This window comes from Gavia stellata, chromosome 3 (assembly GCF_030936135.1).
Source record: "Gavia stellata isolate bGavSte3 chromosome 3, bGavSte3.hap2, whole genome shotgun sequence".
Taxonomy (NCBI): Eukaryota; Metazoa; Chordata; class Aves; order Gaviiformes; family Gaviidae; genus Gavia; species Gavia stellata.
Window position 1 is genome coordinate 24,482,239 of NC_082596.1, and position 22,226 is coordinate 24,504,464.

A 22,226-nucleotide genomic window follows, 5' to 3' on the forward strand; every position below is an offset into this window, starting at 1 on the left:
GCTTTCAGAAGTCTTTAAATATAAAATGTAAAATTGTCAGCAAAATCATAATTTTGTCCTTTCCTATTTACACATTTATAACACAGTGACAGCCCTTTATACATGCAAACACACCTGTCAGACAGCTTTACAAGTCTGAGTAGACCTTGTTGAGGCTGCTCAATTTTAATTTGCCATGTCCAGTGTGCAGTCTCACTCTACCAACCCTAGTGAGTCTCACTCTACCAACCTCTACCACTCCTAGTGAGCGTGAGCCCATCCAGTACAGAAGACAATGGCATATAGCAAATGAGTCAGAAATAACTTGGATGGAAGGCAGTGAATGAGGCAGGAGACCACACATTGAGGATAAAATAAATACGTAGTTTAAAACACTTGTTTCATTCATAGAACATGGAATGAGGCAAGGGAAAAATTGCATGCAACTGAGAAACATATTGTAATGAGTACACACAAGGGATAACATTGAAATTACACCAGCCACCTTAGCTTTAGTATTCCCAGACTTAGGCCATAGGTCCATAAATCTTTACAAATGTGATGCACTGTCTGTCAGATCAAAATTATAATACTTGATGTTCTTTTCCTTTCTTTCTATTAAAGGAAGCAATAAACAGTCCATTTTTGTCCATGACATCCTTTGAAAACTCTCACATAAGGCTAAAACTTTGGAGCAGACAGCATACGAATGCAGAGCCCTACTCAGACCTCAACAGATTTGCAATTCCCAAGAACACAAGTGTTCTCTCCAGCACCACTGGAAATGTGGCAACTGTCAGGAAAGTGTTATTCAAGTTGCAGTGAAGATTACTCAAAATTTTTCACAGAAAACCTACTCTATTTGGAACTACAGCAAACTTGATCCAGGTCAGTAAGATACAGGGCGCACTTTCTGAAAATCTAGCAACATCTTTGCCTTTTAATAAACATAAATGAGGTGGTAACTTTTGTGTACAGACATTCATCTGGGTTTTTTTCCTTTACTAAAGGATACCACTGTTTGCCTAAAAAACATTTTACGCTTGAAGAAATGTTAGTTCTATGAAAATATGGTAAAAAATTGCATTAAACTGCTTAAATATATGAATCCACAGTGACAGCAGAACAGCACTATAGCATTTAATGGTACATCTGCAATTCATTTCACTCCATCGGCCAAAAGATGCATTTATACTATAGCTACTACGTTTTGAGGAGAGTTTAAATTACAAAACTTGAGAGAGCTTCAAAGCAAATCTTAATCTAAGCACCTTGATCTTGATGGCCCAGTTAAAAAAAAGTTAAGATAGAAGAGACCCTCTTCAACAAAATGCAGATCAATTGTACCTAAATCAAGTTATTTTTAATTTCCTTTCATAAATCAAACATACCAACCTGGGGGTTGGAGCATTTTATTTCAAGGGACTCAAGGTCGACATGGAGGCAGACAACAAATGAGTGTCTGGATTCTGGCCCCGAAGCAAGCATTTTCTGTGAAGTAACAGCTAAAGTAGAAGTACAGCCCATTGGTTCCACTAAATTAAGCGTCATCTGTTGTCCAAGAAGAGTATATATACTGAAATGATGCAGACTAATAGTCCAAGGAAAAGCATCACCTAATGATTAAAAAGAAGGGAAAAGAGTTAAATAATTGCATAATAAAAACTAGGCTATTATTTTCTCAAAACTCAGTAAAGGCCTTATCCTAACCCCCCTTAGAAGTCAGCAAGTGCAATCAACAACCATTAAATTCATCCCAAACTCTCACAAATATAATTCAACCATCAATTCCATTCTATACCTTGAAATCTAAACAACAGCAATAAACTTTTTACAACTTTTTAAAAATCGAAATCCATTGGGAATTTTAACCCCAAACTGTCAACAAATGTGTACAACATATTCTTTAAAGAACATTCTTTTTGCTTTATATGATTTTCCTCAAACTAAGGAGTATCCTGAAACCACTCCCCACTTATTTCAGCATATGGATGGCAGAGGCAGTTCCTTACATTACATACTTATACATATTTAATTAATACTAAAAAGGAGAATTATCTTTCTTCCAAAAATTTACAGCTTGCATCTCAACAGAGTGGTGCCAGAGAATAAAGCCTATCCCAATGCATTGCTCAGGTAAGTGAGACCTTGATCACAGTGCAGCTCTTTCCACTGCCTCCACTTAACTTCCTAGGAACAGAATGGTAATGGATTTTGTAAGAACAAATTACTACAGACATACACTGATCACTTCATGTCTTATATTTAGGAGGGAACCTACCCAGAGAAGTGCCTGGCAGCCTGCCATGAATCATTATCAAGAATAATCAGTGAAGGAATTGGCAGTGTCCAGCTGAACAACAAAATGGCTGCAAATTCAGTATAATCTGTTTTCTTTATATTGTCAATAGATGGGAAAGAAAAGAAAAAGTTGCCAAAGCATGACCACAGAAAGAATTATTTGGGTAGGTCTTTAAAAGGCTAACAGAAATTCTTTTTAGTGAGAGAAAACCTTCAACAGCTCTACCAGCTAGAGTTGAAAGGAATGGGGAACACAGACTACGGAAACTGAAGCAGAATCCCTGTGGTGGGTTTGACCTTGGCTGGACACCAGGTGCCCACCAAGCCGTCCCCCTCCTCAACTGGACGGGTCAGAGAAAATATGACGAAAGGCTCATCAGTCAAGATAAGGACAGGGAGATCACTCAGCAATTACCATCACAGGCAAAACAGACTTGACTTGGGGAAATTAATTTAAGTTATTGCCAATTAACAACAAAGTAGGATAACGAGAAAGAAGAACAAATGTAAAGCCACCTTCCCCCCTCACCTCCCTTCCTCCTGGGCTCAACTTAACTCCCAAATTCTCTACCTCCTCTGCCCTAAGCAGCGCAGGGGGACAGGCAATAGGGGTTGTGGTCAGTTCATCATGAGCTGTCTTTGCTGCTTCTTTCTCCTCACACTCTTTCCCTGCTCCAACGTGGGGTCCCACCCATGGGAGATAGTCCTTCACAAACTTCTCCAACATGGCCTCTTCCCACAGGCTGCAGCTCTTCATGAACTTCAGCACGGGTTCCTTCCACAGGGTGCAGACCATCAGGAACGGACATGGTTCCCCTGCAGGGTCATAGGTCCAGCCAGCAAACCTGCTCCAGCCTGGGCTCCTCTCCATGGGGTCACAGGTCCTGCCAGGAGCCTGCTCCAGCGCAGGCTTCCCACAGGGTCACAGCCTTCTTCAGGACTCATCCAGCTGCTCCAGTGTGGCGGGGTCCTCCATGAGCTGCAGGGTGGATACCTGCTCCACATTAACCACCATGGGCTGCATGGGGACAGCCTGCCTCACCATGGTCTTCACCACGGGCTGCAGGGGAATCTCTGCTCCAGCGCCTGGAGCACCTCTTCCCCCTCCTTCTTCACTGACCTTGGTGTCTGCATAGCTGTTTCTCTCACATATTCTCACTCCTCTCTCGCAGCTGCTGTTGCACAGCAGGTTTTTTCCCCTTCCTAAATATGTTATCACAGAGGCACTACCAACATCGCTGATTGGCTCAGCCTTGGCCAGCGGCACGTCTGTCTTGGAGCCAGCTGGAACTGGCTGCGTTGGACATGGGGGAAGCTTCTGGCATCTTCTCACAGAAGCCACCCCTGCAGTCCTCCCCACTACCAAAACCTTGCCGTGTAAACCCAATACAATCCCACATATCATAACTGCGTCCTGGAGAAAGAATTTAGGCTCTGCAAGAGACACTGAACCAAAACCCAAAAAATGCTCAAGAGAAAATGAAGGAAATGAGACAATGAAAGATATATGGGTAATTCTCATTTTACCTGAAACAGATATTTTTTTTTTCTCAAAAGTGTAAGAACAAAACAACTATTTCAGGGTGGGGTTTTTTTCCCCTCTAAAGAAAGTCTTCATCATTACATCTATCAGATTTTCTGCAGAAGAAGTTGGGCCTTTTTGTCCCCACTTGAATGATGGAGAGTCTGTGCCCAGCATGTGACTTTTCAGTCCACGAAGAGAAGCTGCCTGCCCCAATTCAAAGTAACATAAAAGTGGCTGGATGCACTCTCAGATCCAAACACAGCAGGCTGGTGAGCATCCACAAACCTCAGCCTGGGCTGAAACAGTCTTCATCTTTGTGCAGAGCACATTCATTTGGAGGAAGAGAAGGAAAAAAGTCCTCCTTCCTATATCAAAATTCAGAAGATTATTTGGTATAAGGTTTTATTTTTCAAGATTTGGGCCTGGAGTCATGCGTAAGAAGAGTCCAAATTAATGTAATACCCCAGAAGCATGGGAGCCAGTCTTGAGAACCAGAAGAAAAGATGGCAGACAAATACATATGTACACTGGGATGGGCCCTTGGAGTCTCACAAGGTAACAAAGAATTCAAACTAGTGTATTTAAACAATATATGGAGAGTGTGTTTGCTGCCTAGTGTGGCCTACGGTCAACACTGTCCTGCTGAGAAATCACATCGCTAAGAAATGGCACAAATTAAGTGATAACCGTGATTATTTAAAAGAAACTTTAGAAAAGTTTTGAAATTAAAATAAAGCTGGATCCAAACAGCTTTTTACCATATTATTAATAAGAGTTCTATTGTTTCTTCCACAGGTGGCACCAGCAATAAACTTACATGGTCAGGAATAGGTATCAGGAGAGTCCATGTGTCACATCCTAAGAAAGAACTGAAAACTTCAGTAGTATACTTGGAAGCTATTGCATACTAAAGAATTCAGCTCAGCCAAAATAACTTGAAAGTATTTTGGAAAGGTTTCAGATTAGAAATTTAAAAGTAGTTAGCAATCTGTATTTTTTTTTCAAGTTCAGTCAGCCAAGAAATACAAAATATTAATTGCAATTGACGGAAAAAATTCAAATGCTAAGTCAACTCTAATGACATGTTTCTAATTACTATGCATGAACTTTGTTTTTCTCTGTGACCACCACAGTAAATTAACATCGTTTATATTTCATGGATTAGAAAGAAGGAATCTCCAAAGAAAATACTGAATACTAACTCTACTATGTTCCATACATTATCTACCTTAAAAGGAAAACACTGATCAAATTTCACCAATGTACAGAAACCACAGTATGCTGAACAAACATTGTAGTAAACATATGGCAAATTTACAACTATAACATTTGCCATAATGTCATCAATTATCTCCTCTTCAGCTCCATACACACTACATGACCATTCTAACATTATACTGGAACTGTCCACCTGATAAATCCTTGTTTTGTTGTTGTACATGTTTGCTTTACTCGTTTTTAAAAAAAACTTTACTTGCATTCAATTGCAGATTGGTTTTATGAAACTATTTAAATAATTAATTCAAAGTGTCTAAACATCAAAAGCAACATTGTTTACAGGATTTATTTCAAAAATTATTTATTAGTAGGAAGGAAGTAAAAGCCAGTGCCACACGTGGCAGATATTTTCTCTACATCTAACCTTCATATCCATGTATACTATTGTTTTGTCACCTAATTGCAGAGATTCTTTTATGCTGAAATATTATAAATAAACCCGACATTGCCTTCAGTGAAACTAGAGCTCACCCCATACCTCTTATGGGCAAGATTATAAAAGATACACATAAAAAAACCCTACTATGGTTGAAGATTCTGGTTAATTCCTGATCTACCACTCTCATAAATCCTTATTTTTAAATTTTTTCAAACTTCGCTACTGATTTTAAAAACTTGAAAATGTATTCATTAAGATATTTCAACTACTTCGATAACTTTTTAAATTTATAAATAACACTTTCAGATCTTTGGCAGTTGACTGACTCAATCACCAGACAATTTTCAAAGAACTGGCATTCATCATTTATCTGCTATTTGCAATAGTTTAACAAGACTCCTTTCCTATAGAGTGTTTGAGTTATTTTTCCAATATATATAATTACAGATTTTTGCTATGTGCAAGCACTTTCTCTGGTAGTTATTTGATGCACTTTGTTTCTTAGCTAGAGTTAATGCTCATTATAAGCCTTTCCATATGCATGACATACAATATTGATAAATGTACTTAACTACTAATAATTGTTATATGTTTGCTGTCACTTTTATATAACACTTCGCTTTATTTTAAAAACCAGATTGCAGAAGTGGCAGTTGTACACAGTGTTGTGTATACGATGCTGACAGTTGCACAAAAGAGAAATTTTGTTTGTTTAAAATAAGTAATGGTAGGAGAGAGATCACAAAAGCTTTATCATGCATATGATCTGGCATCTATTCCCAGGCTTGCTAAAGGTATCCTTTGCAATCTTCAAAAAGCATCTAGACTACCTTGTCCTCATTTCCCTTTCTGTAACCACATTGCAGAGTCTTTACATGGATTTCCAATGTGCTTACATTCTCAAGCGACATGCAATGTTTAAAAGAAAAAGATATTGCAATCATTACGTGTTAGGACACTATTGTACTTCTTCTCAGTCATGCAACTGGGAAGCAGTTGTATGGTTGCATATCCCATGTGCACCCAGTCGAAAGCCCTAAGGGCTCTGCCCAAGCCCAGAGCTCACTTTCAACAGATGAGATTTAGTTCCACGGACTTCAAATGGAAGCACAAACACACAGGCTTTTCTAACTTAAACCCAGCTACTAGAGAGCTCTAACAGCTCAACACAACACTAACAAGTTGTTTATGCAGAACTTCATTGCTATTCAGATACTGAACAATGTCACTAAAATGTGAGAACTAATTTTGTAAGGTCATTAACCATAACAGATAAGTTAAACACAATTAATTACCATGTTTTACAGATGGTGATGTTGAACATAAACTCAGCACACTCTTTGAATGTCAGATATTCATCTTACAATTTACAGAAATTATTTTTCAGTTAATATATTGGAGTTGAACATTTTTTAAAATCTAATACAAGATGATAACTTCTAAGAATGGTCAACATATTGCTGCTCTACTTTAAACACTGAACTGCCCTTTTGCAGGTTGAAATATATATGCTTCTATTATATTGTAGCAGTTTATGACCACTACACTTCATTATAATTAATTTATACACTACTACTAGAAGCCCTAATTTTCTATTTCCCTAAAAGTCACTTGACAATTTGAGTTTAAACATACGCTAAAAAAAAAAAAAAAAAATATCTGTGAGGTTATATAATTTGTCAGATTTCACAAATAAAAGCCATCTCGCAGATTTAACTGTTTGGCATACAGTGATTTACATGATTGTCAGTATACTGCTATCGATATAAGAACATGAATATGATATCTAGCAATATCAACAACCTTAAGATATTTTGAACACTGGTTTCTAAAATGTATTTTACTCTGTCTTACCTAAATATCTGTATCTTACTGTATCTGACCTAACCAAACATTTTTACAAAGATGGATCATAACAGTTACTGCTATGAACCCAAAAGATGAGCATTTTACATGTGCCAGCTAAGGATTATTAAAAAAAAAAAAAAAGAAAAAAAAAAGAAAGGATTGAAGCAAGGGGAACAGACTAAAAAATAAAAGTAACTAGTTTAAAAATATGAGTGGAAACCAGGAAAAGATTCCAAATTAAAATAATTAAAAATGTAAACTTCTAAACACAGGAAGATTTCATAGATGCCAAATGTTCTCATTATTTCTCTAAAACTTAGTGCTTTATCCAAAGCAAAATTTCAGCTCCCTTCATGTCTTCAATTTATTTCCTATTACAACATTTTAGATTTTTGGAAGACCACTTAGCAGTCCAGAAGTCCTGATCATAACATATTTTGTCCAACTGCAAATTTACCACATTTTATCCTATCACTATAGATTGGGACTTAGAGAATATATAGATGAATTGTCAAGTATTTGAAGTTGGATGTACACAAGCATGCACAGAAAGTCACAAATCACCCTAAGCAGTTCTCTAAGCATTTCAGTTCTGCTCAAACTGAATTTCTAACTATTTAATTTCTTCTTTGTAACTCTTTTACTTAAAGGGCAGCTACAAATAGGACAGAGGTCCCCCTCTTCACAAGGAGCCAAAAAGGAGAAGACAAGGGGCAACAGGTACAAGTGGCACTGGGAAAGGTTTCATCTTGATATAAGAAAGAAATTTTTTTCACAGTAAGAGCAATCATTCACTGGAACAACCTCCCCAGGGATGTGGAGGTTTTCAATATGCAACTGGACACGGTGCTGCATAACCTCATCTAAGCTCCCTTTCCCGCAAAAGTTTGGACCAGATGATCATTCAAGGTCCCTTCCAACCTGGGCTGCTCTATGATTCCGTGTTTCTAATTTAATATCATCAGTGAATACTACCTTATGGATCGATCATCTGATTGATTTGAACTATAAAGATAACACAATGTACTTTAATACCTTTTTATGAACTTATTTAATTGTATTTGTTCTTTAACAGCAGTTCAACAGAATATGTTGTTCTTTACATAGATAAATCTGTTTCTGTTCGTAAATTACTTAGTATGACTGAGCTAAATTATGTTTCTGAACGAAAGTACTTTACTTAAAATGTTCTTTTAAGTATTCCTGTAAACAACAATTACCTCAGAAAAGAAAGGTATCAGAAATCTGAAAACAAATGGAAAGACCTGATTGTGGGATATCGCATAAGCTCTTTTTAGTATGTTGACATCTTGAGGTCAGTAAGTCTCTGAGTAGGCTGCAATATCCCCAAATGACAGTATAACTATGCTCCCTTTTCCTCTCCTTTTAGTTTTTCATGTAATAAGAAAAATATATAAGTGAGCACACAGCTTTCTTAAAAGTAAAAATGCATCTTTGTAAACAAGCCTTTTACTTATATCTTCTCTATAAAAGAAGGAATTATTCAAAAAATAGTTTCCAGGAAATGCAAGGTTGAATAAATATAATTTCAGAGAGATGGTAACATGTCTGAAGAATGGGGGTATGTCCCTGAAGTCTCGTTCAAAGACAGAATGCAAATTAAGAGACTCCCCCAATAAAACTCCTTAAAAATTATTTACCTCTACATGGAAAGAAACAAAGAAGGTGACTTAAAAGCTTTGAAAAAAAATTTTTAATAGTCTGTTTAAGGGGGGGTTTCAGCAGGGGAGAAGGCAACAGCTCTATTAGAGAATCAAAAATATCAAGATTGTGAGAACTTCTGTTTGGCATTATTCCCAGAGCACAAAGCCACACACAAATAAATTCCTTACCATAGGCTTTATCCCAACCAGGGGGATTCTTTTCTCTCACTAGGATCTTTCCTTCAAATCTGGGTTTGACAAAATTCAAATGACTTCTTACTTTCATAAATGGTTTAAATTACATCATCAGTTTAAAACAAAAAGACTTTGGTTAAATTTATCTTTTATCTGTCACTATGATTAGCAAATTAGATCATTCCTACTGAAAGTTATTAGGAAAAAGCACATATACCTTTCTCCCTCTCTCTCTTTTCCTTTTTATTTTTTTTCTTTTCGGTTTGCAGCATCTCTAATATGACTTTCAGTATTAAAAACCAGAATTTTATTTTTGTTGCTGTGAGTTAAGGTAAAATACAGGAAGGAGGACAAGGATCCAGTGTAAGTGGCAGAACAAAGGTAGAGGGAAAACACAAATCCAAACAAATTTCAGATGGCAGGAGCAGGAGTAGCTCTTGAATATGCTTTTGACTTAATTTTTCACAGCATACCCTTTATAATTGTTTATCTTTCAGCAATAAGTATGCAGAAAACAGAATAGCTTTCCCAGAAAATGGAACAAAAGCAATGGAACAATTGCTGCATCTCCATCTCTTCATCTTAGAACAAATACACAAAACAGCAACAATTTTTCCAAATAATATAGTTCAGGAATACAATGATGAACTAACTGTACACCAATGTACTGGTTTTGGCTGGTATAGACTTCATTATCTTCATAGTAGCTGGTATGGTGCTATGTTTTGGATTTGTGATGAAAAGAGTGTTGATAACATGGGGATATTTTAGTTACTGCTAAGCAGTGCTTCCACAATGTTAAGGTGTTTCCTGCCTCTCACACCCCGCCAAGAGCAAGTACGCTGGGGGTGCTGAAGAAGTTGGGAGGTGACACAGCTGGGACAGCTGACCCCGCTGACCAAAGGGATATCCCATACCATATGACATCATGCTCAGCAATAAAAGCTGGGGGAAGGAGGAAGGGGGAAGGACATTCGGAGTTATGGCATTAGTCTTGCCAAGTAACTGTTACATGCAAGAGTGCCCCGCTTTCCCGGAAACAGCTGAACTGCCTGACGATAGGAAGCAGAGAATTGATTCCTTATTCTACTTTGCTTGCACGTGCAGCCTTCGCTTTACCCATTAAACTGTCTTTATCTCAACCCGTGAGATTTCTAACTTTTACCCTTCCAATTCTCTCCCCATCCCACTAGCGGGGAGTGAGTGAGTGGCTGTGTGGGGCTGAGCTGGGATTAAACCTACGGGGGTTAAACCACAACAACTGGCATCTCCATGAAATTTTAAACTTGGTTATGAGGCTAGAGCTCATGGACGCCATTAAAATAAACCCAAACCCCAAGACTCAAGACTGTTAGGGATACATGCCTCACCTATTTCCAATACGTAATTTTTCATATGAATATCACAGAATCGTTAAGGTTGGAAAAGACATTTGAGATCATCAAGTCCAACCATCAACCAACACCACCATGCCCACTAAACCATGTCCCGAAGTGCCTTGTCCACACGTTCCTAGAACGCCTCCAGTGATGGTGACTCCACCACCTCCCTGGGCAGCCTGTTCCAGTGTTTCACCACTCTCTCAGTAAAGAAATTTTTCCTAATATCCAGCCTAAACCTCCCCTGGTGCAACTTGAGGCCACTTCCTCTTGTCCTGTCGCTAGTTACATGGGAGAAGAGACCAACACCCACCTCACCACAAACCCCTTTCAGGAACTGTAGAGAGCGATAAGGTCTCCCCTCAGCCTCCTCTTCTCCAGACTGAACAACCCCAGTTCCCTCAGCCGCCCCTCATAAGACTTGTGCTCCAGACCCCTCACCAGCTTCGTTGCCCTTCTCTGGACATGCTCCAGCACCTCAATGTCCTTCCTGTAGTGATGGGCCCAAAACTGAACACAGGATTCGAGGTGCGGCCTCACCAGCGCCGAGTACAGGGGCACGATCACCTCCCTGCTCCTGCTGGCCACACTCTTTCTGATACAGGCCAGGATGCCGTTGGCCTTCTTGGCCACCTGGGCACACTGCTGGCTCATCTTCAGCCGGCTGTCAGTCAACACCCCCAGGTCCTTTTCTTCGGAGCAGCTTTCCAGCCACTCGTCCCCAAGCCTGTAGCGTTGCATGGGGTTGCTGTGACCCAAGTGCAGGACCCGGCACTTGGCCTTGTTGAACCTCATCCAATTGGCCTGGGCCCATTGATCCAGCCTGTCCAGATCCCTCTGCAGAGCCTTCCTACCCTCGAGCAGATCAACATTCCCGCCCAACTTGGTGTCGTCTGCAAACTTGCTGAGGGTGCACTTGATCCCCTCATCCAGATCACCAATAAAGATATTAAACAAGACCGGCCCCAAAACTGAACCCTGGGGGACACCGCTTGTAACTGGTTGCCATCTGGATTTGACTACAGCATACACCACATGCTGTAGTAGTGTCATTCACCACAACTCTCTGGGCTCGGCCGTCCAGCCAGTTTTTTACCCAGCGAAGAGTGCACCTGTCTAAACCACGAGTCGCCAGCTTCTCCAGGAGAATATTGTGGGAGACAGTGTCAAAGGCTTTACTAAAGTCCAGGTAGACAACATCCACAGCCTTTCCCTCATCCACTAGGCCGGTCACCTGGTCATAGAAGGAGTTGGTCAAGCAAGACCTGCCTTTCACGAACCCGTGCTGGCTGGGCCTGATCCCTTGGTTATCCTGCACGTGCCCTGTGAGTGCCCTCAAGATGAACCTCTCCATAATCCTCCCCAGCACTGAGGTCAGGCTGATAGGCCTGGAGTTCCCCAGATCCTCCTTCTGGCCCTTCTTGTAGATGGGTGTCACGTTGGCAAGCCTCCAGTCATCTGGGACCTCCCCTGTTAACCAGCACTGTTGATGAATGATGGAGAGCGGCTTGGCAAGCTCCTCCGCCAGCTCCCTCAGCACCCTTGGGTGGATGCCATCAGGCCCCATAGACTTGTGAGTGTCCGGGTGACATAGCTGCTTCCTCCTGGATCATGGGGAGTTTATTTTGCTCTCCATCCTTGTATTCCAGCTCAGGGAGCTGAATACCCTGAGGATACCTGGTCTGGCTATTAAAGACTGAGGCAAAGAAGACATTAAGTACCTCAGCCTTTTCCTCATCCTTGGTGACAATGTTCTCCCCCTGCATCCAATAAAGGATGGAAAGTCTCCTCGGCTCTCTTTGTTGTTATTTGTGAAAACATGTTTTGTTATACCTCATGACCAGGGCCAGATTTGAGTTCAAGCTGGGCTTTTGCCTTTCTAATTCCCTCTTTGCGTGACCTAACGAGATCCTTGTACTCTTCTTCAGTTGCCTGCCCCTTCTTCCAAAGGTGATAAACTCTCCGTTTTTTCCTGAGTCCCAGCAAAAGCTCCTTGTTCATCCAGGCCAGTTGTCTTCCCCGCCGGCTCTTCTTAGGGCACATGGGGACTGCCTGCTCCTGCGCCTTTAAGATTTCCTTCCTGAAGAATGTCCAGCCTTTCTGGTCCCCTTTGCCCGTCAGGACCGCCTCTCAAAGGACCCTCTCAACAATTGTCCTGAACAGGCCAGAGTCTGCCCTCCAGAAGTCCATGGTGGTGGTTGTGCTGAGGCCCCTCCTTACTTCACCAAGAATTGAGAACTCTATCATTTCATGGTCGCTAAGCCCAAAATGGCCTCTGACCATCACTTCTCCCACCAGTCCTTCTCTGTTCGTAAACAGCAGGTCAAGCAGGGCACCTCCCCTGGTAGGCTCGCTTACTAGCTGTGTCAGGAAGTTATCTTCCACACACTCCAGGAACCTCCTAGACTGTTTCCTCTCTGCTCCAGCAGATGTCCGGTAAGTTGGAAGTCCCACACAAGAACAAGAGTTTGTGAGACTTCTGCCAGTTGCTTGTAGAATGCTTTGTCTGCCTCTTCATCCTGGCTGGGTGGTCTATAACAGACCCCCAGAAGGATATCTGTCTTGCTTGCCTTCCCCCTCATCCTTACCCCGAGGCACTTGACCTTATCATCACAATCGTTGAGCTCTATACGATCAAAACACTCCCTAACATACAGAGCCACCCCACCGCCACTCCTTGTTGCCTATCCCTTCTGAAGAGCTTATAGCCATCCATTGCAGCACTCCAGTCATGTGAGTCATCCCACCATGTTTCTGTGGTGGTGACTAAGTCATAGCTGTCCTGCTGCACAATAGCTTCCAGCTCCTCCTCTTTGCTGCCCATGCTGCGTGCACTGGAGTAGATGCACTTGAGTTGGGCTATCGATTTCGGTCCCAAGATTGGCATGCCACCCCTAGGCTCATCTCTAGTGAGACTGGCTTCATCCCCTTCCCCCTTCAAATCTAGTTTAAAGCCCTCTTGATGAGGCTCGCCAACTCATAAGCGAGAATCCTTTTCCCTCTTGGGGACAGTTGAACTCCATCGGCTGCCAGCAGGCCTGGTGCCGTGTAAACCACCCCATGGTCAATAAACCCCAGAATTCCGCCGATGGCACCAGCCTCTGAGCCACATGTTAACCAGGTGTGTTTTCCTGTTCCGTTCAGTGTTCCTCCCTGCCACTGAAGGGATTGAGGAAAACACTACCTCTGCTCCTGATCCTTCAACCACTTGCCCCAGCGCTCTGAAGTCCCTTTTAATCGCTCTTAAGACTTCTTTGCACAACCTCGTCTCTGCCAACCTGCACAACCAACAGCGGGTAGTAATCAGTGGGCCATACCAGACAATGGAGTTTCCTAGTAACATCTCTCTCCTGGGCCCCAGGGAGGCAGCAGACTTCCCTGTGGGTTGGGTCTGGTCGGCATATTGGGCCCTGTTCCCCTCAGAAGGGAATTGCCTATGACATTTACCCTCCTTTTTTTCTTAATAGAGGTAGTCATAATGCATGGGGCTAACTGACTCTGTAGAACAAGATTTTTACATCAGTATTCCTTCAGAATACTGCTGCAAATCCATTTACCATTTACTTTGATCATTTCTAAGGGCTCTATTTTTAAAAAAATTATACTTAACATAAGCAGCTTTTTTTCTACTTGCTAGGTCCTTTACAGCTTATCCCCTCCTTTCATTTCTTGATCAGTTGTGGAATGTTAAAAGCTGACTCTTGCCTCAAATTGGTCTACAACTCAAAACTCTATCAAATATTAGCTTTCAAATAAGAACTACCGACTTTTTCTCAACCTTAGCCTATGCACAAGAGCATCCCCGCATAAACACCCATACAAATCTTGTCAATTGTTTTCTTCAAATCTCTATAAAAACTTTGCTACAATCCCTATAGACACAAAACAGAACACAATTGTTACCTATCATTATGACCAATAAAGTCTCATCCTTTTCTTTTGATAGTCTGCTATACTTATGAATTTCTTTTCTCATCTTATATAGAATCACAGAATATCCCAGGTTGGAAGGGACCCAATAAGGATCATTGAGTCCAACTCCCTGATCCTCACAGGACTACCTAAAACTAACCCGTATGACTAAAAGCATCATCCAGATGCTCCTTGAACTCTGACAGGGTTGGTGCCGTGACCACTTCCCTGGAGAGTCTGTTCCAGTGACTGACCACTCTCTCAGCGAAGAACCTTTTCCTAATGTCCAGTCTGAATGTTAGATCCAAGATTTTTTTTTTTTTTTTTTGCCAGCAAAGGTGACATGAGAAGTTTTTCCTAACGTGCCTTCATTCTGTCTTGGAATTCACAACTCACTGCTCACTCCCCCCTCCTGTTGTGTCAAACCAACTGTGGCTACACAGTAACTCAAATGACAAAACCAATGAAGGTAAAAATTGCACTTCTGAACTCTTTTGGCTTCAACAGACATACAAAACATATCACAGAACTAGCTCTTTGATGATGAGTTTCACTTTGATCTCCACGGGGCAAACTTTGTCATTAGTATTTCTAGCCATCAATAATACTTAACATACTGCTAAAAAAGCAGCACAACATCAGAAGTTTTCAAAATAAAATGAAGATAATTTTCGTAACAGTTAAAAATGGAAATTAAAGAGTAAGCTTTTTTGAGTTTATCGCACTACCTTCTTCCAGGATAGGTCTCAGCACAACAAATGGTATTTCCTGCAATGGTTCCATGTGTTTGTGTCCGGCACTCATAACCTTTATCTGGGGCAAGCAGATGACAAGTGTGCCAGGCATACTGGCCTGCCCATGGTACCAGCTTCGCACAGTCCCGGGAATGTCGCCTGATACAATAGTACTTGGGGAAGGCAGGCTGCCATTCGGAAGGAATACACAACAAGATTGCACTTCAAGCTGAAAAAACAAAGCCAAGAAAGATTTCTCAGAAACAGATTACCATTTTTTCCCCCCTGATGTGGAGGTATTCATATTGGTACAAAATCTCAAGTTACTCATCCATCACAGTTGATTGAAAATATCCTAGCTTTCAGTTGATATAAGAGGAAAGACGACACAAAATCCTGGAAAATAATATACTCTTGCAAATTATGATTATGGGAGGAAAGAAAAAGTGTGATTTTGGTCTGTAAATTTGATCAGAAAGGTGTTGCCATATAAACCGAACACACATCTATCTACGTTTCAACAGCTTTTTACAAGAAGCGTAATTGAGTCAGAAAATGTTCTCACAATAAAGCTGAGAAAGCCCTCTTTTTGCAGTTCATTAGCTTTTGTTAGCAATAGTTAAGCCTCTAGAACTAACCAACATTTTATATGCTGCTCCTTTCTATAAAAACTTCTATAAAGACCTATTTCAGGGAAAATTCTGTCTTTACTTTGTAGTCAACAGCAATGAGCATGTACAAAAAGGTTAATCATCAGATAAACTAGTAAAAATACAAACTTTAGTGAAAAAATGACTTTAAAACAAATGGATAGGTGCATACATACACAAAGAGAAACGAATAAAGTTCACAAAGTTTATACAGCTTTTGTACTGTTTTCATTGCAAATCAGAAGTAGTGCATATGGTTTCATATGAAATAGCACTTTTTTGTTCTTTATTTTCAAGCAATGCTGTTATTCTGAAACGTTTCTGACCATTCTGCCATCTCCTTATGAGCTTCTAGCAAGGCTGAGTAAGCCCAAACCAAGAACTTAACTCATCACAACTTGTTAACTCAGAAGTAGTGCAAGCTGCAGACTGTTAGTCTTTCTTGGCCCTTACAAGTAATATTCTGCACCTGGATATCAAATAGCCTTAACAGCCTGCACACTTGAACACTTTGTTTGTTAAGCGAGTACAAACTATGATTCAGTTCATTTCTTCGCAATAGTTTGGAAAAGTCTAGTGTACAAAATGTTGGACACAAAGTGTCATTTGTAGCTGTGATAAAAGAACATTTGTTTGCTGTAAACTTATGTAACAGAATCTTTCAATTTGACATCATTAAAGAATACGTCACAGCTTAAAACTGATAACCAAGGTTTGTACTCCATACCCTCCCCTGAAGGCTAATAGTCCCTCAAGACTGCAATAGTGATTTGCAATAGAGCTGGAATTCCTTAGCACCAGAAGTATTTTGCCAGCCTAGTGAGGAGAACACAGATATTCATCTTTATTTCAGCATTTTTGTGCCCTTTTGCTTAGACGAACTGACAAGAATTCAATGCAGAAAAATATAAGTAGAATTTTGCAAAAATAAATACATTGTTACGTGAAGTCTGTGTTTGTTTCTAGTTTTAGAAGTGTTTGAGCTGTAAAATGAAGTTAATTACATCTTTGATAAGTAGTTTATTGATCCAAGGTTGCCGAGTGTACTTTATTTATACTGGATGAAAAGCAACAGTCTATTGTTACAGATGTAATAGATTTGGATATTATTTTTTTTGACTGGTAAATTAGTCATTGGGTCAATTTGCAAAGATTTTTACAGTGACACATTAGATCGTTTTCTGGTTTATTAGTAATAGGTTGCAGGTCAAGCTATTGTGGGATAATGATAAATAGATGACAAAAGAACTTATGATCAGTATAACTTTTGTTTTATCAGTGCATTTGCTGCATAAACAGTTTATAACAAATTATCCATTCTTCATATATATATCCATGATGAATAACATCAAATGCTGCCTGGATATACAAACCATGTGGTAATAATAATCCAAAAATTCCACCAACTTGGAGAGATACTCTACTTCATCGCATTACCAGCAGCAGGATCTATAGGAGATGTTTTACAAAGTACTCCCGAGAAGAGATCTCAATACTCAGTAGAGTTTTTACACTTAATTTACAGTTCAGTACAGCTTTGTACTGAAGACAAGTTCTTCAGATAATTTTTGGTTTATTTTACTTTGCCGTATCAAGAATATTGAAGTGGAATCACAACAGTTTCACTCCTTCAAAAGCCTGAGGGAAATTCCTGTTTACATATGCATTACTTTGTCATTCATATTCAAAAACTGAATGGGAGTTGGACCATGAATTTTGGTGGGGTTTACATGTAGCAACAGGCCCTCCATATGTAATATTACAGATTTGCTTACAGATATGGTTTGCTTACTTGTGTTTCATTTAACGTTTTATATAAATGAATGAATTTTGCAAAACATTATTGAAGGATTTCAAAGGCCAACACAATGAACATATGGCAATTCCACATTTTAGGGCAAATCATACAAATACTATAATTACATAAGAAATTGCCAACTTGGATGCAGAAGGGCCCAGTAAGTGCAAAATTGAATTGCACCTGTTTAACTTCTGAAAGGCAGATTCTGCTTACACACAACTATCAACTTCAATGGAATCTGTGTATGTTTATCTGACGGAATCTGGAAATCTGTCTAACAACAAGTTCCAGTGAAGGAATGGAAGAGTGCACCTAAAATGATGGCATTATATGTCGGACAAAAGTGAGAATGTGTGCTACAGATTGCTTCACCAATCGGAAAGTGCTTTAAAATATATGTAATCCAAATATCTTAAAATTAAACTACATCAATAGCATATATTAAAGCTATCATATAAATCTTTTTACACTTTTTAAATAACTGTTAAACTGTGTGTCTAAAATTGTGAATTTAATGTAAAATGTGACTGATTTATGTAACTGAATATAAACCTGCAGCAGTAAATCTTACATTAATGTAAGGATCTGACAATCCAAGGGAAAGAAAATGAAGTAATCTGCCAGTAAGAAGTCCTCAAGCTGGGGGTCAGATCCTGTTCATGGAAACCATCTGGTTGGGACCCTCCAAGCCACACCAAACACAAATGATGTTTTAAAAAAATATCCTATTCATTAATGCTTCGCAGCTGCACTGAGTGTTACTTCATTTTTCCATGGCAACATCCTTTCTGTTTCAAGGATCTTATTTCAGTTTTGGTAGCAACGTGTTCTTTTGCCAATACTGAACACATTCATGTGTTAAAGAGAAGGAATTATTACAAATTCTTGAAACAGAATCACCCCCTATTTTAATTTCTATTATGTCAAGGCCTATACATGCTAAGTAATGTACACTAATGAGAAACTAATGAAGTAAGCAGTATTTTCCCTTCTACTTTTAAGAAGTTAAACAAAGCATACTGCTCTAAGCTTTTACTAATTTATAAGCCTAAAAAAGTGCAATGACTAAGATCTCTGTTGTATAAAAAGGAAAGTATTAAGCTACTGGAATAAATGGAGTATTTTTAATTCATGTTTTATAAAACGAGAATGTTGCTCGATAGAGAGAACAGTGACATACGTACTGCAGAAGAATTAGGTCTTCCTGACTGAGGAGGGTGGGTAGGAGGGAGTGAACCAGAACAAGTGACAGGCCATAGTTATCCTGCACAAGTGCAATGAAGAGGGACAGGTTGTACAAGAGTTTTTACAGCCTTTCATGATAGTGATACTATAAGGAGATTCCCTTCCCTAACCCACATTTTATAGCTATATAAACCAATTAGAAGCATTGAAGATGTCCCACAAGGTGACACTCATAAAAAAAGGTGTCTCCTGGGAAATGGCCTCTCTCCACATTGATAATCATCCATCATATGCTCTCAGCAGAAAGGCTAATGTGTTTTTTCTGGGAAGTTTCAGATACAGAATAATCTCACAATGACTCCCAAAACTGCAAAGAATCACCACGACACGTCTCATGTAGGGGTTCTGGTGTGGTCACTATAATAAGACCATACCTCAGCCTCTGACATCCAAATTAGCTCTACCCTGTTAGACTATCTGCACTTGAGCCAGACATGCACTGTTTGTTAGAATTTAAAAAGGCAGGCCAGAAATTCACATTTCAAAGTTAGACAAAAATTAAAGATTATATAAATGGAAAGCAGAGCACATGACTAAGAGAACTAAGAGAGCAGGCTACCTGTACGTACAAACGAGTATAACAAGGATCAGCTGCATTCTCTTCGACCACTTAAAACACAATGTCTTAGCACTACATAGTATTCCTATTCTTTTCTAAGAAAGCTTGATTTTAAAAAGTTTTTATTTAGTTATGGAAAATTTCATTTTTTGTCAGCTTGTGGTAAGTAACCAACTTAAGAAATCATCCTATCTTGTAACTGCTGAATAACTGCTGATAGCTGTAACTGCTAAGATACAAGTCACAGAATCTCTTCCTGACCTATGAATAAAGACCACTGTTCAAAGAACAGGAACTCTAGTCAATCTTATCCTTACGTTTCTGTTCTTTCAATCAATGTTTCACTTTGATTAAAATTCTGTACAAGTTATATGCTTTAAAGAAAATACTACTTTCAATAATTTCAGGAAGCAGACTCATTTTTTCAAATAATTTCAGGGATATTTAAAGGCATGTGGAATATCTGGTTAAGTTTTATATGTAATAATTAGTTGGCATTCATTGCAACATTACTCATTAATTAATTTGCTTTTAATACAGATTCTTCATTATTCTCACTGGAATTCAACATTAACAACCAATTAAAAATAATTGTGTTTATACTGCTCCACAATTTTAGCGACTATTAATATGAAGAACACATGAAAAGTGAATATTAGCCTCCTACACAGAGTAACTGCCAAAAAGACTTCAAGGCTGCATATAAAATTCTACAACAACTAAATAATAAAAACAACTTTTTATAGTTAAGCATGAAAGTCTTTTCACTTAAAATACTAATAACTTACCACAATTCCAATGCACAAAATCTTCATGCAATATTCTATCATGAGCAAGCCAGGGCTAGGGCTAAGCAAGTACCAGCTTTGGATCAAAAAAACCCCTTTTCAGTTACTTTGGTTCCAAACACATTTACTTACTCAAACTTCCACTAAAAGAATAATCCTTCGATGATTTTAAGGTATGAAGTTCTGTTTTATCTGATGACAACTATAGACGTTTCTGTTCTACAATTGTGTTAATAAAAGATCCAGGAACATGAAAATAGCTTTAGAAAAAACCTTAGAGTCTAAGTGCTCCAGTATTTAACCAGACAAAATATTCTAGTAATTTGCCTTTTTCATGCCAAATGGTAATAAAATACAGAAAATCTGTATGAATTTAACATATAAATATATTTATGTGTTTAATAAAATCATATTATGTATAATAAAATAAATATATCATACTGTACTTGAATTGAAAACCAGAGTCATAACCCTCATCTTCTTATCCTCTATATACAGTGCCTTGCACAAATTTCAGCTTTCCCATTTAAGCTGGTATTGAAGGAAAAAAGCTACATTTGCATCTTGAAAAATATATTTAAATAAAATAGACATAGGGACTACCAGCAATAATAAAAAGAACAGCAAGCATATCTATAAATCCTTCATATTTCACTGAGAAGGACTACCACGTTTTTGTTCGGAAGCATGTTCTTGGACTTCTCCTGGGGTGTTTCCTTGGAGTCCGTTGAAACTTTTCACTGCTAACATGTAATGTCCTTCTGGCAAGATATTGGCATACACTTTACTAACTATGATCAAAGCATAAAGATGAAACTTACCTGAAGTGTGGAAGCTGCTGCATGAATTCATAGGGCTATTTAATTTCAACATAGGTTAAAACTAAAAATGTAATTTCATATTCATAATGATGACAATTGAAAGCATGAGTACCTTAACCAAAGAACACTGTAAGAAGTAATAAATCTAGAACCTCAGACACCAGAAAGAGTACCTAATACAAAAAAATCCTCTGCCAGCATTAGCTCTAACCCACGAGTGCATTATGTCAGAGCAGCGATGTTTTTACAAAGTACTCTCTGGGAAAACATGTGCCTATCACTATAATCAGCTTTCGTATCCACAAAACAACCCACTAGTTTGAACACAACTTTTTTTTTTTTTCTATTTGGTAACAGGCAAACTTTATTTTTAGCTGGTCAGTATCTTAACCATTCTTTGAAACAAATTCACTTTGCTGGTTGCTCATGTACGAGCAGAATATCTTAGTCCTGATTCAGTTTTCCCCATTTATAAAGGATCCAGCTCTTCATCATCCTCATTATTATATTACTATTTTTACTATGAGTCAAACTGTAGGCCTCATTTATATAGGGAGTCTCATTGTGCCAGGTACCACCCAGACACATACCAAAACACGCTGCTTCCTGCAAACAGCTTACCAATTATCTCTCTTGACTCTCCTTATGTAGCCACTTTAATCTCCAGTGGTGACAACATTAAAAAAGAAAGGAAAACAAGCAAAATACTCATGAAACAATGATGAAAGAGCTGGCTGAAAACTAAATAGAGTTAATAGAAAGCATCTCTTCAACTTCAGTATGTTCTGCAATCAAGCCACAAGTCTGAAGTTCTTTTTCAGGCAAAACTTAAACTTTAAAACTTTCGAGTATTTTGAACCCAAAGTACTTTCTGCATAAACGAAGAGTAAAACAGACACAGGTTCTGGGATAAGCCTGTATACAAATCAATATATTTCTCGGTAGGAAGAAGGAACAGGCATTCATAGACTACTTTCTCTCAGAAATAGGGGCTTTTTGTATTTTTTTTTAATTTTATTTTAACACAAAACCAGTTTTGCTACTATATGCTGGTATACCATAAAATACCAATCTCATAGAATGTCCTGTTCAAAAGGCACAGATTATAATAATTCTAAGTTAGGGTAATTTCTAAGCAGGTACTTGATATATACTTGGCAGAATAGAG

The 22,226-nt window shown here is 38.9% G+C and overlaps 1 protein-coding gene across 1 annotated transcript in view; it reads right to left on the bottom strand.

Annotated features, from left to right (window-relative positions):
* VPS13B (vacuolar protein sorting 13 homolog B) overlaps nt 1-22,226 on the bottom strand; it is a 490,950-nt gene that overhangs the window by 227,887 nt on the left and 240,837 nt on the right. Inside the window, exons 22-23 of the mRNA XM_059815701.1 lie at nt 15,189-15,423; nt 1,375-1,595 (exon numbers count right to left, since the gene is read on the bottom strand). Coding sequence (XP_059671684.1) covers nt 1,375-1,595; nt 15,189-15,423 — 456 coding nt within the window. The remainder of the gene's footprint in view (nt 1-1,374; nt 1,596-15,188; nt 15,424-22,226) is intronic.